Source organism: Lepidochelys olivacea (assembly GCF_965140295.1).
Source record: "Lepidochelys olivacea isolate rLepOli2 genome assembly, chromosome: 18".
Taxonomy (NCBI): Eukaryota; Metazoa; Chordata; order Testudines; family Cheloniidae; genus Lepidochelys; species Lepidochelys olivacea.
This window is the reverse complement of record NC_140428.1, coordinates 7,078,097-7,095,771: the sequence shown is the minus strand read 5'-3', so window position 1 is coordinate 7,095,771 and position 17,675 is coordinate 7,078,097. Positions and strand designations below refer to the sequence as shown.

General features: G+C 46.1%; 1 protein-coding gene across 10 annotated transcripts in view; it reads left to right on the top strand.

Annotated features, from left to right (window-relative positions):
* The window catches only part of EIF4G3 (eukaryotic translation initiation factor 4 gamma 3), a 440,166-nt gene that overhangs the window by 388,231 nt on the left and 34,260 nt on the right, over nucleotides 1–17,675 (top strand). For all 10 annotated transcript variants that reach the window (XM_084651415.1, XM_084651414.1, XM_084651413.1 and 7 more), the window contains 4 exons: nucleotides 8,214–8,329; nucleotides 10,651–10,823; nucleotides 15,605–15,730; nucleotides 16,850–16,931. In XM_084651415.1, coding sequence (XP_084507541.1) covers nucleotides 8,214–8,329; nucleotides 10,651–10,823; nucleotides 15,605–15,730; nucleotides 16,850–16,931 — 497 coding nt within the window. The remainder of the gene's footprint in view (nucleotides 1–8,213; nucleotides 8,330–10,650; nucleotides 10,824–15,604; nucleotides 15,731–16,849; nucleotides 16,932–17,675) is intronic.

Below are 17,675 nucleotides of genomic sequence, written 5' to 3'. Positions count from 1 at the left end.
TTCTTGTTACTCTTGACATCTCTCGCTAGCTGCAGCTCCAGGTGCAATTTGGCCCTCCTGATTTCATTCCTACATGCCCGAGCAATATTTTTATACTCTTCCCTGGTCATATGTCCAACCTTCCACTTCTTGTAAGCTTCTTTTTTATGTTTAAGATCCGCGAGGATTTCACCATTAAGCCAAGCTGGTTGCCTGCCATATTTACTATTCTTTCGACTCATTGGGGTCCAGAGTAACCTATACAAATTGGAGGATTGGGCCAAAAGAAATCTGATGAGGTTCAACAAGGACAAGTGCAGAGTCCTGCACCTAGGAAGGAAGAATCCCATGCACGGCTACAGGCTGGGGACCGACTGCCTCAGCAGCAGTTCTTCGAGTGCTTGCTCGTATCGATTCCAATTAGGTGTGTGTGCACCACGTGCACAATCATCAGCAGATTTTTACCCCAGCAATACTTGGTGGGTCGGCTGATGCACCCCCTGGAGTGGCACCTTCATGGCACCAGATATATGCCCCAGCCGACGCAGCACCCCATCAGTTCCTTCTTATCGCCCGTGACGGTCGTTGGAACTGTGGAGCGCAGCGTAGCTGATCTCACTTTCTCTAGCTTTCTCTCTTAGTACCTGTTAATAGTTGTAATTAGTTCTTAATAGTTGTTTATACTTGTTAGTAGTTAGTGTAGTTAGATTAGTGTACTTAGTATGGTGGAGCGGGGTCTTCTCCCCCTCCCCTGTCTCGGTACCGGGGCCCATGCCTGGGTCTCTGGTCTTCAAACCCTGCTCAGCTTGCCTGAAGCCGATGCCAACAGGAGACCCCCATGACTCTTGCCTAAGGTGTCTGGGGGAATCTCACCAAGCGGACAAGTGCCGCATTTGCAAAGCGTTCAAGCTGAGGACCGAAAAGGAGCGGGACTTTAGACTCAAGCAGCTCCTTATGGAGGCGGCACTTGGGCCGGTCCCTTCCTCTGCACACCGGGACTCGTCGTCGTCTTCGGTGCGGAGTGCCCCTGCAGCACCGACTGGTCCGGCACCACGTTCAGACTCTGATAGACTCAGCGTGGGAAGGCACCCCCAGAACCTCCACCACCGCGGCACCAGTCCCTGTCTCCAGGCCAGAAGAAGAAGCAGCCCAAGCAGATGCCGACTGCTTCTTCTTTGTCGGTTCGACAGCCACTGACACTTCCCGCACCGCAGTCGGAGCCGCGTCCATTGCTGGAGCGCACAGGACAAGTAACGGCTCCTGCACCACTGACTCCAGTGCCGCAAGGCCCGTCGAGTCCGGTGCATATAAGCTCACCGGCGCACACCACGGTCAAGCTAAGGCTGCCCTCCATGCCGGAGACCTTCTCACAGAGCCGACTCCCCTGCAGCCGGCGGCACCTCTGGTGCGGGCGGTGCCGTCGAAGGGAAAACCGTCCCTGATACGACTGCCGTCGCCGAATGAAGCAGGGCGGCACCAATCCCAGTCCCGATCTTGGTCCCAGCACCTTTCACAGCGTCGCTTGCAGTCCCGGCACTGATCCCGTTCTCGGCGCCGGTCGTACTCGCGACGCCACTCCGGCTCGCAAAGATCCGAATCGCGGTACGGCCAGTACCGATTGGACACTCTGCTCTGCACCGCTCCCGCTACCAGTCAGAGCAGCACTCGACCTGGAGCCGATCCTGGCGCCGATCTCATCGAAGGTCACCGTCAAGATCCAGATCAGGCTTCCAGTACCGATACGACTGCAGGCACCGATAGACGTCTCGGTACCATTCTACATCACACCACCGGTCCCCGGCACCGTACAGCACTGGGGTACTCTGCACCGACAAGTTGGGCACCGCCTTGGCCGTCTCGCTCTGCCTCCACATTGTCACGCTTACAAGGTGGCCACCATGCCCAGGACCAGGGCGAGGACGGTGCAGGCCAGTGGCTGGACGAAGACCAGGACTGGGGCCAAGGACTTCCGCAGTGGTCTTTTTGGACCCCCGGGCATACCATCAGGCCCAAGGGGTTCCTTCGGGGGCTTCCCACTCCGCCCCTTTGGAGCCCCGAGTACTGGAGGCCACTGTGTCTCCCCCCCCCCCCCCCCGGGAGTTCTGAGGGGACTGCTCCAGCGCCAACACAGGCCCACGTCCCTAGCGTGGTGGACCTTGGGCAACAAGTTCCTCCACATGAGGACCCCACACAGGATCCCTTAATCCTGCTTAATCCTAGGGGTATCTTCCTCGTCCTCACCTGATGAGACAGTGGCAGGGACTACGATTTTGGGCCGTCCTCCTATGGACCTCCGCTCACACCAGGAGCTGCTCCGCAGAGTGGTGCACAATATGAACCTCCAGGTAGAGGAGGTAGTGGAGGTAGAGGACCCAGTTGTTGACATTCTGTCCAGGGAGGCACGGTCCAGCGTGGCCCTCCCATCATACGGACTATACAGGCCAATGCCAAGACAGTCTGGCAATCTCCAGGCTCTATTCCACCTATGGCCAAGGGGGTGGAAAGGAAGTACTTTGTCCTCTCAAAGGAGTACGAGTACCTTTACATGCACTGCCAACCGTGTTCCCTTGTCGTGGCTTCAGTCAACGAGAAGGAACGGCACGGTCAGCAGGCCCTGGCACCTAAATCAAAGGACGCTAGATGCCTAGACTTGTTTGGGCACAAGGTAAAGTTGAAGTTCCGCATAGTCTCTCTCGGGACCATTATTCCTTCCTTAGATCCTGGAGACTGGTACGCCGCCCTCGACACGAAGGACGCGTACTTCCACATTGCGATCTACCCAGCGCACAGACCCTTCCTTCGCTTTGTGGTCAATCAACTGCACTTTCAATTCACCGTCCTTCCTTTTGGCCTATCAGTGGCCCCCAGGGTGTTTACCAAGTGCATGGCTGTTGTGGCTGCCTCCCTTCGTCGACAACGGATCCAAGTGTTCCCCATACCTCGACGACTGGCTTATTCGTGGCCACTCCAGGGATCAGGTGCAGTCTCATGTCCAGCTCACCATGAACATGTTCAATCGACTGGGCCTCCTGCTCAATGTTGCAAAATCTACTCTGGTACCAATCCAGAGGATAGAATTCATAGGAGCAGTCTTAGACTCAGGCCTAGCCCTAGCACTTCTGCCGGAAGCACTCTTCCAATCCCTGGTGAGCATCGTCCACAGCCTGCAAAACTTCCCAACCTTGACCATGAAAACATGCCTATGCTTCCTGGGACATATGGCCTCTTGCACGTATGTGACCATGCACGTCAGGCTGCGACTACGTCCACTCCAGTCCTGGCTATCAACAGTATACCACCCAGGTCACGACAGCTTGAGGACGGTGGTTACCATCCCGCCAGGGATATTAGCCTCTCTAGGCTGGTGGCTGGACCCCAAATCAGTGTGCGAAGGGGTGCCATTTCACTCCCCGCAGCCCTCCATGTCCCTAGTCACGGATACATCATCCCTGGGATGGGGAGCCCACCTCGGGGTCCTCCATACACAGGGGCTATGGTTGGCAGGAGAGATATCCCTGCACTTCAACGTACAGGAACTCAGAGCTGTGCGCCTGGTGTGTCAGGCATTTTGAGAGCGCATTCAAGGCCGTTGTGTTGCAGTCCTCACACACAACACAACGGCCACGTTTTTACATCAACAAGCAAGGGGGAGCCCGGTCATCCCCCCTCTATCAGAAGACCACTCGTCTGTGGGAATTCTGTATAGCCCACTCAATCCATCTGGTGGCATCGTTTCTCCCAGGAGTCAAGAACATCTTAGCAGACCATCTCAGCAGATCATTACAGACTCACGAGTGGTCAGTTCGCCCGGACGTCATCCACTCTGTCTTCCTGAAGTGGGGCTTTCCCCTGATAGACCTATTTGCCTCTTGCAAGAATCGGAAATACCAAGTGTTCTGCTCTCTACAAGGACACTCTCCGGGTTCCCTGTCGGACGCCTTCCTAATACAGTGGAAGGATCACCTGTGCTACGCCTTCCCTCCATTCCTGCTAGTCCACCGGGTCCTGCTCAAGCTGCACAGGGACAGAGCCCGTCTGATTTTGGTCGCCCCAGCATGGCCCAGACAGCACTGGTATACCACTCTCCTAGAGCTGTCGATGGACACTCCAATTTCACTTCCGCTGTGGCCAGACCTGATCACTCAGGACCACGGACGATTGTCATCCCGACCTGCGATCTTTTCACCTCACAGCATGGATCTGAGCTGTGCTGCTCTCGCTTGGTACAGCAGGTCCTTTTGGGAAGCAGGAAGCCCTCTACCAGGTCAAAGTACTTAGCCAAGTGGAAGCGTTTTTCCTGCTGGTGTGCTCAGAGTCATATAGCCCTGCTACAGGCGTCAGTACCTATCATCTTGGACTACCTCCTGTCCTTAAAACAGCAGGGCTTGGCAATATTATCCATCAGAGTGCACCTGGCAGCTATTTTGGCTTTCCACCCGGCCGAAAACGGGCGTTCTCCAATTGGGTCTTCTCCAATCTCATGGTCAACAGATTTCTCAAGGGGTTGGAGCACCTGTTCCCACGAATTCAACAACCAGGCCCTACGTGGGATCTTAACCTGGTCCTCTCCAAACTCATGGCTGCCCCGTTCGAGCCAATGGCCACCTGCTCGCTCCTGTACCTTTCGTGGAAGACAGCCTTCCTCGTAGCTATCACTTTGGCAAGGCGTGTCTGACCTCAGGGCATTCACATCGGAACCATCGTATACAATGTTCCATAAGGACAAGGTACAGCTGCGACCCCACCCTGCCTTCCTCTCTAAGGTAGTGTCTGCCTTCCATCTCAACCAGGACATCTTCCTCCCCGTCTTCTACCCGAAGCTACACGCCTCTCGACGGGAACAACAGCTGTACTCCCTGGACGTTCGCAGGGCCCTCGCCTTCTACATTGAGGGAACGAAACCTTTCAGGAAAACATCGCAGCTGTTCATTGCTGTGGCAGACCAGATGAAGGGCCTTCCGATCTCCTCCCAGTGCATCTTGTCCTGGATCACATCATGCATCTGTGCGTGCTATGACTTGGCTGGTGTCCCAACTACGCACTTCACCGCCCGCTCCATGAGGGCTCAGGCTTCATCTTCTGCTTTCCTGGCACATGTACCCATACAGGAGATATGTAGGGCAGTGACTTGGTCTTCGGTGCATACCTTTGCCACCCACTATGCGATAATTCAGCAGTCCAGGGGTGATGCTGCATTTGGTTCAGCAGTCCTTCGCTCCACGACATCTCACTCTGACCCCACCGCCTCAGTAAGGCTTGGGAGTCACCTAATTGGAATCGATATGAGCAAGCACTCCAAGAAGAAAAAACAATTACTCACATTTGTAACTGTTGTTCTTCGAGATGTGTTGCTCATATCCATTCCAAACCTGCCCTCCTTTCCCTCTGTCGGAGTATCTGGCAAGAAGGAACTGAGGGGGCGCTGAGTCGGCTGGGGCATATATCCGGCACCATGAAGGCACCCAGTCCAGGGGGCGCCTCAGCCAAACCACCAAGTGTTGCGGGGTTAAAAATCTTCCGACAATTGTGCACACGGTGCACGCACACCTAATTGGAATGGATATGAGCAACACATCTCGAAGAACAACAGTTACAAAGGTGAGTGACCATCTTTTCTGCAGAAAAGGACCTGGGGATTACAGTGGATGAGAAGCTGGATATGAGTTAGCAGTGTGCCCTCATTGCCAAGAAGGCCAATGGCATATTGGGCTGTATTAGTAGGAGCATTGCCAGCAGATGGAGGAAAGTGATTATTCCTCTCTATTCAGCACTGGTGAGGCCACACATGGAGAACAATAACTCCTCACTTAAAGTCGTCCCAGTTAACGTTGTTTCATTGTTACCCTGCTGATCAGTTAGGCAACATGCTCGTTTAAAGTTGTGCAATGCTCCCTTATAACGTTGTTTAGCAGCCGCCTTCTTTGTCCACCTGTTGCAGGAAGAGCAGCTGTTGGAGCTGCTGGTGGGGACTTGGAATCAGAGTGGACCGGTAGGCCCCCTATCAGCTCCCCACTCCCCTAAGTTCCCTCTGCGACAGCCGCCTAGCACACTATCAATTGTCTGGCAGTTCAGCTGTCCCTCCCCCCACTGCCTCCTGACCTCTGCCTTTGAGCTGCTCCCCGGAGCCTCCTGCTTGCTGTGCAAGGGGCGGAAGGGGTGCTAATGTCAGGGTGTCCCCCTCCCCACCTCCCATCCACAGAGCAGGAGTGGGGACACCACAGGACTCAGGACAGTGGGAGCTTGCTGGCAGCAGCTGCTGTCTCAGCTTGCTGATCTACTTAAAAAGGCAGTGTACTTAGAGTGGGGTCAGCTTACATAAAGGGGCAATGCACGTCTTTCTCTCACACACAAGGTATGTGTCTTTGTCTCTGTCTGCCGTGCTGTCTCCCCTCCCTCCATTCAGGCTGCCTTGTAGAGTGTGAAGCTACATTAACAACGTGTTAACCCTTGAGGGCTCAGCTGAGTGCTAGTTCATCATCTAGCAGTAAGGCATTCCCTGGGAAATATCCCACCCTCTGACTCCATGAGCTTAAAGTAGCATTTTTCAGGAGCATAACTACAAAGTTAAGTGAGGAGTTACTGTACTGTGTCCAGTTTTGCTCTCCCCACTACAGAAGGGATGTGGACAAGTTGGAGAGAGTCCAGCGGAGGGCAATGAAAATTATTAGGGGGCTGGGGCACATGACTTATGAGGAGAGGCTGAGGCAACTGGGGTTATTTAGTCTGCAGAAGAGAAGAGTGAGGGGGGATTTGATAGCAGCCTTCAACTATCTGAAAGGGGGTTCCAAAGAGGATGGAGCTCGGCTGTTCTCAGTGGTGGCAGATGACAGAACAAGAAACAATGGTCTCAAGTTGCAGTGGGGGAGGTCTGGGTTGGATATTCGGAAACACTATTTCACTAGGAAGGTGGTGAAGCACTGGAGTGGGTTACCTAGGGAGGTTGTGGAATCGCCATCCTCAGAGGTTTTTAAGGCCTGGCTTGACAAAGCCTTGGCTGGGATGATTTAGTTGGTGTTGGTCCTGCTTTGAGCAGGGAATTGGACTAGATGACCTCCTGAGGTCTCTTCCAACCCTAATATTCTATAATTCTAAGAACTTCTGATTCTTGAGAGGTGCTATGCACCTCATGTCCCACTGACTTCAGTTTTGGGTGTGTACTCTCAGGATCTAGTACAACTGAATCCCTGGTTAGTCGTGTTCTGACTATTTTAGATTCTTTCTAGGTTCTTACCACTATGGTGTCTAAGCACCAGTATTGGTTGTCTCTTTAGGCTGTGTCTATACTTTAACATTTCCCAGTGGTGGGAAATGGAGTGTAGACAAAGCGCAACGTCTTTACCACTGTGCCACCTAACCTTGCTCAGAGCAAGTCATGATGCCACAACAGTAGAAACATTGGTGGCTGTTGACACCTTGTCTGTGCTCAAGGCCTGCTGTTGCTCTCCTCATTGGAGCTGAGCCAGTATTGGGAGAATACTGGGGAAATGTAAGAAAAGGTTCTGTGTGTAAAAGCTTTGGATTGTGAGCCTTTTGGGGTAGGGACAGTGCCTTACAATTTGCTTGGACAGTGCCTAGCATGTCATGAATGCTACTGCAATACAAATACTAAATAAAGGTCATAACTTGCAGAGCACAGTGCGAGCCCTTCTGTGTATTCAGGCTTTTCTCTGAAGTGAATTTGAGGGGAGGCATGTCCAGACCTGGAAGATTGGCTGGGGAGAGAGTCTTTGGGGGTTTGCTTTCTACTGTGGATTTTGGAATTAGGGAGATTGCCTTAGGTTTCTGACATTCACAGGCAACGTGCTGTAAATTTGCAGTATTCAGTGAGAACTGCTGTCACAGCTCAAAAATTAATTATTTCATGTTTGTAAAGTGCTTTGAAAGTATAAAATCCTACGTCACTGCCAAGCATTATGCTGAGAAAGGTGATTTGTAGACATGGAGTTGAAAGACAAGCTAAATAAGAAATGATTTATGCCTGATGATCAGATCATGAGAAACTGGCAGAAAACAGAATCTAAACTGTTTATTTTACCCACACCCTGTCATACTTCCAAATCAGCCTTCTTTCAGTCATCACAGCAGAGAGTGCCTATCAAGAGTTCTGTTCAACCAGCAGGAATGGCTGAGAGAGGAGACGTGAGGGATTTTTTAAATACTTTTTTAAAAATACTTTTTTTGGAACTGAAGATGACCTGTTTATCCACTGTCTGTTTTCTCTACCTTATTACCAGCCAAGCCAGAAACTCCCTCAGCTCCAGTAAAAGACAAATCTTCACTGTCAGAAGAGGAAATGGAGAGAAAGTGCAAATCCATCATTGATGAGTTCTTGCACATTAACGATTATAAGGTAAACAGAATGAAAACCTCACCTTCCAGAAAGCCATGGAACAGTGGGATCTTTAGCATTTTTTCCTTTCCAGGAACAGTGTCTTTTTAAGCACCCTTTTCTTAGTTCTTTAACATAAACATGGGACCTGCTGGAATTTGGATAGAAGGGATCGGTGCACAACTTTAGCACAGTTCTTCGACTGTTCTGGTTCTTCCATTGCTTACGATAGAGGAAAAATAGTCCCCTTTGGGTATTTTATGTAAAAAGTTTTAGATATGTCTGTCATGACCACTGAGCAGCACTGTTATAATAGTATGTCAATGCTGGATGTAGAAAGCTAGGGAAACTAGACAAAGTTTAATTCACTTATAAGGAACCCGTTGTTCTGATCTCAAGGAAGATGAAATAATACATATTGAACAAAGTTCTCCAGAGACAGTAAATGTTGAGAATTATTGAGCAACTGTCATCACTCCATAGTTAGGGTTGCAAATGAGTTTCCATTGAAGCTGGATTTTGGCCTCTCCTGTAAAATCCAAAAGTATATTGTCCTCAGAATTGATAGACTAGGTCTGTCGCACATTTTTCGGCAAAGTTTCAAGTGACTAGGATGAGGGATTCCTGAACTGACATCCTGCAAATAGAGTCATTAAACACAGTTCCCAAATTCTTCTAAAATTTTGTAGCCAAAAAAACAGGCAGGAGAGGTAAATCCTATTGTACAGGACTCAACTTATCCAAAAGCTAGCTCCCAGGACAAATATTTGGTTTATTAAAGTCTGATTTCATGAGTTAATAAAATTTGATTTAGTGTTGTCACCAGGGAATATTTACTTAGTATCTTAGTATAGGTCATCTGAGGACTGCTTACTCTAAAAAAAAAAAATCTCCAGTCCTTTTTTTTTTTTTTTTTTTTTTGAGATATACCTCCAAGTTTACCCATTATAAGGCATTTTAGTTTCTATGGTCACTAATACAATGAAACAGTTTGTTGTGGCTGGATATAGGAGTATGCCCTTTCTGATTTTCTCAGGATATTTCTATGGAGGCAGAGTTAAAGTAGTTTGGGTTCTTGTTTGAGAAGTGCAGCCATAACTGCATTTCCTAAGGGTTAAACATTTTGAGGTTGGTTATTATAGGTTTTGTTTTATGCTTTTTAGCTCCAACATTCTTGAAATGTAATAGGCACTCCAACCACTGGTATGTGTCTACAACCTTAACTTCACCTTAACAGAGTTTTGATGTGGCACATATCAGTAGAAACACCCTGGTTCTTCATGTGTTTAACCACAGTGTTTACTCTGTAATCAAATTAAAACTCAGATTTAGCTTTGTGGCATCCTCTAGTGACAGCTGGGATGTACAGCCATGGACTGAGCAGTCCATTGTAAAAACCCTTAGTCACATTATCCTTGTTTTTGTCAGGCACTAACATGCACCTGATTTAAAACTATGGCCTCAACATGGAGTCTGGGACTACCTTAGACTCTGTGACCTGTGGAAAATAGCCACCTAGAAAGTCCAGACATTCATCTGGGGCTACAACAGAGGGTATGATCCAAGATAAAGGGCATTTAAATGTACTGAGTTATAAAGAGTCCACTGAAGTCTACTGTGTTTGACTTAAACATTCAGTTGAAGAGCTTCTTCTCTGATGATAGTGCAGATATTAGAAGTATGGTGTTACTGTATTTCTCTCTGACTATTCTTCAGAGTATTATACTTGTGTATTTTGTAAAGTGTGGGTACCAGAATGTAGGGGCTGTATATAGAGGAAATGTTGCATTTGCCAAATATGATTCATATATTTTCTGCTTCATTACATGGCATGTTTTCATAACATAGGAATTGCCACACCAGATTGGACCAGAATTCCATCTAGTCGAGTATCCTCTCACTAAGGTGGAACAATGTTTTAGAGGAAGAGGCGAGAACCTTTCTAGAGGACAATAAAAGAATACCCTGTCCACTGAAGAATTTTCTTCCTAGCACCTGTCAGTTAGCAACTAGTGTATTCCCTGAAGCATGAGTATTTAAAAATTCTATTAACTGTAACTATGGTCACTCTGATCTGTATAAATATCTAATACTTTTTTTTTTTTTTTTTTTTTTTACCCGTACTGAGTTCTCTGCCTCAGGGATGTCTTGAGGCTTTGCTAATTATGCACCCTCACCTTTCAGTTTCCCTGAATGACAAAAGTGTATCAAAATAATGTATTGACTTCAGCCAAAAGAATTAAGTGTTGTGGACTTCGTTTTAGTGAAGAACATTCTCCTGCCTTGCAAGTCTTGATGATTCCCAGAATTCAGATAAATGATTCTCTGTGTTGTTTGAACAGGAAGCAATGCAGTGTGTGGAGGAGTTGAATGCACAGAGTCTGCTGCCCATTTTTGTGCGAGTCGGAGTGGAGTCTACTCTCGAGAGGAGTCAGATCACCAGGGATCACATGGGCCAGTTACTACATCAGTTGGTGCAGTCGGAAAAGCTAAGCAAACACGACTTCTTCAAGGGGTTGGTATTCTGCCATATGAACACTTCAATTAGATCACTAAGTTCTTTTTGTGTTAATTTCAAAAACATACTCCTTGTATTGGAGGATACCCCCTTCCCAGCTTCCTGTGAGAGCAACAGTGTCCTACAAGTTTCACAGTAGCAGCCATGTTAGTCTGTATTGGCAAAAAGAAAAGGAGGACTTGTGGCACCTTAGAGACTAACCAATTTATTTGAGCATAAGCGTTCATGAGCTACAGCTCACTTCATCCGATGAAGTGAGCTATAGCTCACAAAAGTATCCTACAAGTATCCTTTGTGAAAGAGGATTTATATTTGCCCATTGAGGAGTCTCGTATAACTGGGGCAAGGGGTGTGTTAAATTAATATTTGAGTGAAATTAATGCTTGCAAACGGTGCCATATTGGCAGCTCTTTAAACTAAAGTCCTCCATCCATCCACAGAATAGGGATAGTTCTTGCAATGACAAGACAGGCTTCACTCATGCAGGACCCGCTGCCAGTGACTCAGCTCTGATTTATAGGGACCAACTCTGGAGATAAGGGTAGTATGGTGCCAAGTGCAGTTACGTTGCTTGTGATGTGGACACCTGTCCTCTAGGAACTGAAGATAGACCACCTCATTGGTCACTGCACAGGTGTTAAGATTGTCATATGGTAACTGCATCCAGATCACACTGACTTAGCCTAGATTTGAACCTGTTGCACAAAAGTAAAACAAACCATGTGTCCCAATAAGAGTAACCTAAGCCAGCCAGTACACCCCAGGGATCATAATGTAATGATAAAACCAGGAATAACTAAGAAAGTAGTGCTCAGAAATGACAGAATAAATTAATGTTTTTACATATTAAGTGTTAGTGTCTGTAGCCACTTCCTGGTGCTTTTATTTGAAAGATTGCCATATCACACTGCTATTGACTGCTTAGTGATGACGGTGTCAGCAAGTCTATCACTAACAGTGAGTTTTGACATCAAAAAAATCTAAAAGCTGATGCGGCTGGATTACATAACCTTGATTTATCAATAGACTTGGAAGGCCCTTTTGCTTCTATGACTAGTGGAGGCCAGATAGCTCATAGAGTAGAAACATTTGGTCTCCAAGTATAATGTGTGGTAAGTACACCTTCCCAGTAAAAGGCTTGCTGCTGGACAAGATGAACATTCACTTTGGAAACACATACTGTCACCAAAACACAAAACTAACATAATAGGCTTTATAATACCTAATTAAAATCTGTTGTTCCATGTGAGCTAGGGTAAAAAATACATACACAAGGGTTTAAATTGTGTGTGTGTGTGCGCACATGCAGTGACTCACAGATTCAGGATTATTCACATTGAGTCTGGTCTTCAGACCAGAAGAAGAGCTGTGTATCTTGAAAGCTTGTCTCTTTCACCAACAGATGTTGGTTCAGTAAAAGGTATTACCTCACCCACCATGTCTCTCTAATATCCTGGGACCAGCACAACTACCACAACACTGTAAACTACAGTTTATCACACTTCATTTGATATTGATAACGAATCATAGAATATCAGGGTTGGATAGGGACCTCAGGAGGTCATCTCGTCCAACCCTCTGCCCAAAGCAGGACCAGTCCCCAACTAAATCATCCCAGCCAGGGCTTTGTCAAGCCTGACCTTGAAAACCTCTAAGGAAGGAGATTCCACCACCTCCCTAAGTAACGCATTCCAATGCTTCACCATCCTCCTAGTGAAAAAGTTTTTCCTAACATCCAACCTAAACCTCCCCCACTGCAACTTGAGACCATTACTCCTTGTTCTGTCATCTGCTACCACTGAGAACAGTCTAGATCCATCCTCTTTGGAACCCCCTTTCAGGTAATTGAAAGCAGCTATCAAATCCCCCCTCACTCTTCTCTTCCGGAGACTAAACAATCCCAGTTCCCTCAGCTTCACCTCATAAGTCATGTGCTCCAGCCCCCTAATCATTTTTGTTGCCCTCTGCTGGACTCTTTCCAGTTGTTCCACATCCTTCTTGTAGTGTGAGGCCCAAAACTGGACACAGTGCTCCAGATGAGGCCTCACCAATGTCAAATAGAGGGGAATGATCATGTGCCTCGGTCTGCTAGCAATGCCCCTACTTATACAATCCAAAATGCCTTAATGCCTTCTTGGCATCAAGGGCACACTGTTGACTCATATTCAGCTTCTTGTCCACTGTAACCCTTAGGTCCTTTTCTGCAGAACTGCTGCCTAGCCATTCGGTCCCTAGTCTGTAGCAGTGAATGGAAGTCTTCCATCCGAAGTGCAAGACTCTGCATTTGTCCTTGTTGAACCTCATCAGATTTCTTTTGGCCCAATCCTCTAACTTGTCTAGGTCTCTCTGTATCCTATCCCTACCCTCCAGCGTATCTACCACTCCTCCCAGTTTAGTGTCATCTGCAAACTTGCTGAGGGTGCAGTCCACGCCATCCTCCAGACCATTAATGAAGATATTGAACAAAACCAGCCCCAGGACCGACCCTTGGGGCACTCCGCTTGATACCAGCTGCCAACTAGACATAGAGCCGTTGATCACTACCCATTGAGCCCGACGATCTAGCCAGCTTTCTATCCACCTTATAGTCCATTCATCCAGCCCATACTTCTTTAACTTGCTGGCAAGAATACTATGGGAGACCGTATCAAAAGCTTTGCTAAAGTCAAGGAATAACACATCCATTGCTTTCCCCTCATCCACAGAGTCAGTTATCTCGTCATAGAAGGCAATTAGGTTAGTCAGGCATGACTTGCCCTTGGTGAAACCATGCTCACTGTTCCTGATTACTGTCCTCTCCTCTAAGTGCTTCAGAATTGATTCCTTGAGGACCTGCTCCATGATTTTTCCAGGGACTGAGGTGACTGACTGGCCTGTAGTTCCCCGGATCCTCCTCCTTCCCTTTTTTAAAGATGGGCACTACATTAGCCTTTCTCCAGTCGTCCAGGACCTCTCCCGATGGCCATGAGTTTTCAAAGATAATGGCCAATGGCTCTGCAATCACATCCGCCAACTCCTTTAGCACTCTTGGATGCAACGCATCCAGTCCCATGGACTTGTGCTCGTCCAGCTTTTCTAAATAGTCCCGAACCACTTCTTTCTCCACAGAGGACTGGTCACCTCCTCCCCATGCTGTGCTGCCCAGTGCAGCAGTCTGGGAGCTGACCTTGTTCGTGAAGACAGAGGCAAAAAAAGCATTGAGTACATTAGCTTTTTCCAATCCTCTGTCACTAGGTTGCCTCCCTCATTCAGTAAGGCGCCCACGCTTTCCTTGGCTTTCTTCTTGTTGCTAACATACCTGAAGAAACCCTTCTTGTTACTCTTAACATCTCTTGCTAGCTGCAACTCCAAGTGTGATTTGGCCTTCCTCATTTCACTCCTGCGTGCCTGAGCAGTATTGTTATACTCCTCCCTGGTCATTTGTCCAATCTTCCACTTCTTGTAAACTTTTTGTGTTTAAGATCAGCCAGGATTTCACTGTTAAGCCAAGCTAGTCACCTGCCATATTTAGTATTCTTACTATTACATAACTATGAGTTATGGTGCTCAAAGAAGTGGACTGTTGGTGAAGTATTAGGATGTGTGGTATTCCTGTGGGGGAGGGGAGGGCGAGAAACCAAACGAATGCACTAGAGATAATTGAATGAGGGTGGAGAGCCATGACATTCAGTGGACATGCAGCAAAATTGCTGAAGACTTGCTGTACTGTTCACCAAGACATGTTACCCTGAGATTCAGGGCCATGGTGTGAGAAAAGATCATAGCACAAAATCTAAACTAAGCTCAACTCTAGCAAGAAACTCTCTGCATGACAGGAAATAAACAGCCAAATTACTGGCAGAAGAGCTCAGTCAAACCCAGGATGAACCAGTACCAGAAGCCTTAATAAAGAAACAGGCATATGAGACAGCCACTCCTCAAAAACCATCCCTGAAACCAGTGAACAAGAAAAAGAATTTACCAGAATCCATTTAAAATGGATACCAGAAGACTGTTGAAGGTTCCTGGGAACCAATGAATCAGTGTGAATTTTCTGATAGAGGCACATTTATAATCCACCAGGTAAAAAGTGAGTGCCTGGTACCACTGATGAAACATGAAGCCGGTTCATTGATAATTTGGCATTGTGCTTTTGGAAGAGGTGTTGAAAATTCTGAAATCTGGATTTGCAGTTTGAGAAAAGACCTCATAAATCAGCCATAGAGCCTAGTGTTTTGGAATGCCAGGTCCTCCTGCTAACCCAGCCAAGTATACAGGTGATTTTCCTAAAAGAGAAAAATTGAACTTCTCAGGCCACATTCCGGTTTATTGACTATTTTCTTGTGTTATGTTTTAGGCACTTGATGGATCACACCTGACTTAATCAAACATTGTTCAGTTGAAAATCTTATGCTATATTTTCTATGTCCTCCCACATGTAAAATTCTGTTTGTTAGAGATTTTGTATTTAAAAAAGAAAATGCTTTTTACCCTTACAGATGTCAGGACTGTTAATGAGCTCATTATTGGGTAATGGGAGTTTTAAAAATTGTTTTCCTCTATGTTTTGACTACCACCCTCCATGGAGGGAATTTCCTCTTGCACATTCTTCCAGTGCTTCAGCATTTCCAAGAAGTAATTATGCTACACAAATACCTGGAGAGGATTGGATGGCATATCATTGGGCTTTTTTAATATAAGTCAAAAGTATATAATGCAGGGTGGATTTACTTGGCAGAAAAAAATTCAGTGAGATGGGAATTGGATTTAATATTTGGAGTTTCTCTTTTCTTCCAAAGGTTTTCAGACACCTTGGAGCTGGCAGATGATATGGCAATTGATATACCACATATTTGGTTGTATCTAGCTGAATTGGTGACCCCCATGTTAAAAGAAGGAGGAATCTCTATGAGAGAACTTATAACGTAAGCAATGCTATTTTTGTTTAGTGACCGTCATGCCTAAACTAGCCTGATTATGCTATAACATCTAAGCAACATGATTTCTGTCAGTTGACTAGACAGGAATAATAAGAGACTCAGCGTGTGAGAGTCAATGTGAGACCTTGTGAGAGGTGTTCCAGAAATCAGGTTTGCATTAATGTGGAAGCTCTGATGGTGCAAGAGCTTGCTGTTGTGCAGTCTTTCTTTCTTTTTCTTTTTTTTTTTAAGCGTTATCTACCAATCCTCTTCAGTCCCAGTTTTTTTCTAGCTGAATTAAAAACCACCTAAAGTTGTAGGACCAGATTGACTCTCAGAAATATTAAGGTCCTGATCTTTTAAAGGGATGTGAATTCTGCCTTCATTTTCTGAAGATAAAGTTTTTCACTTATGATAATTGTGCCTAGAATTAATTACCACTTAGACATCTGTCTGATTACTATTAACCAGCAGCACAAAGCTACACCCGTAAAAATGGAAAACCATTTTCAAAAATCAGAGCATTACTGTATTTTTATCATTATCACCTTCAATCACATTTATATTGCAGGTTTCAATCACATTTATATTGCAGCAGCACAGATAGGCCAACCAGGCTTGGGCCCTGTTATTGTAGCACTATACTAATATCTAGAAAGCAACAGTTCCCTGCTCCGAAGAGCTTAAGGACAGGTTTTTAAAGGTACTTGGGCACCTAAATCCCATTGAAATCAAGGACCTGCATATGTTTAAAATCTAGGCCTTACAGTCTACAAGATTCTACAGACCAAATCCTCATCCCATCAAAATAAGTAGATTTGGCCCTATGTAAAACTAAAGTATAGGGGTGTTTTATTTGTTCCTGTTGTGCAGTTTTTCTAAGTTTTAGTCTAATATGGGCCCAATTCTGCATCAGTGACGTTGGTCGGAGCTTTAACATTAACTTCAATGGGAGCAAGATGAGATCCCATATACAGAGCAGAAGTTAAAGCTGTGCAGTTTTCTGCATCAGCTTGATCCCCACCTCTCTCCTACCCCGAATCAAGAGCTGCTTTTCACAGCAGTGTAACTTGTCTGAGACAATAAAATATTATAATAAAAGTATTTATTTCTGTTCCATTCCAGAGAATTTAGCAAACTGTTACTTCCTGTGGGAAGAGCTGGGGTCTTGCTTTCTGAAATATTGCACCTTCTATGCAAACAAATGGTAAGTATGCAGGGATAAAACTTATAAATTTTGTTGGGTGCAGAAAGTAAATGGTCATGCATAAAGACAATGTGCTCGTATTCCCAACATTTAGGTATAGGTGAACCTGTGCAAATAACATTAAAAACCTGCCTTTCCTTCCCCAAATTTCAAACCAAGCCTCATAAGATTCCAAAAAGTTGGGCTACTATTTTCTTATCAAGTTTCCCCTTTGTAGGTACCTCTGCACCTGGCTTCTTCGAGAAGCTGGAGTACTGAAGTATTGCAAGAGAACCATTCTCAAAGTATTTCTGGGCTGATCAGAAACAAGTACTGGCAATCTCACATAAGGGCCTGTTGTTGCAGACCTGAGAGGTTCTGGGAGTTCGGATAAGCTTCAGATGGCCATTCAGACTTCTGGGTGTTTATCCAAACTAAACCTGCAAACTCTTGAGATTCACCTGTCTCTAGGGATAGAGATACCTATTCACCATGTTACTTCTAAAGCTGTCTTACACATTTTCACAGTTGTCTGTGCAGACACCTTGGTAGTTTCCCTATAAGTGTATCATATATTTAAATTTTTATTTCTAAGGTCAGGATAAATAATTCACTTTGTGTAGTCTTGTACGTTAAACATTCATCACCTCCTTTTTAAAGCATGGATTCAAATTAGGTCAGCTTTCCATGCAACAGCTCCTTAATGTAGCTAGAAGCTTATATTTTATTTTTTAAAATAAGTAATATGCTGCTTGTTTGGATTGT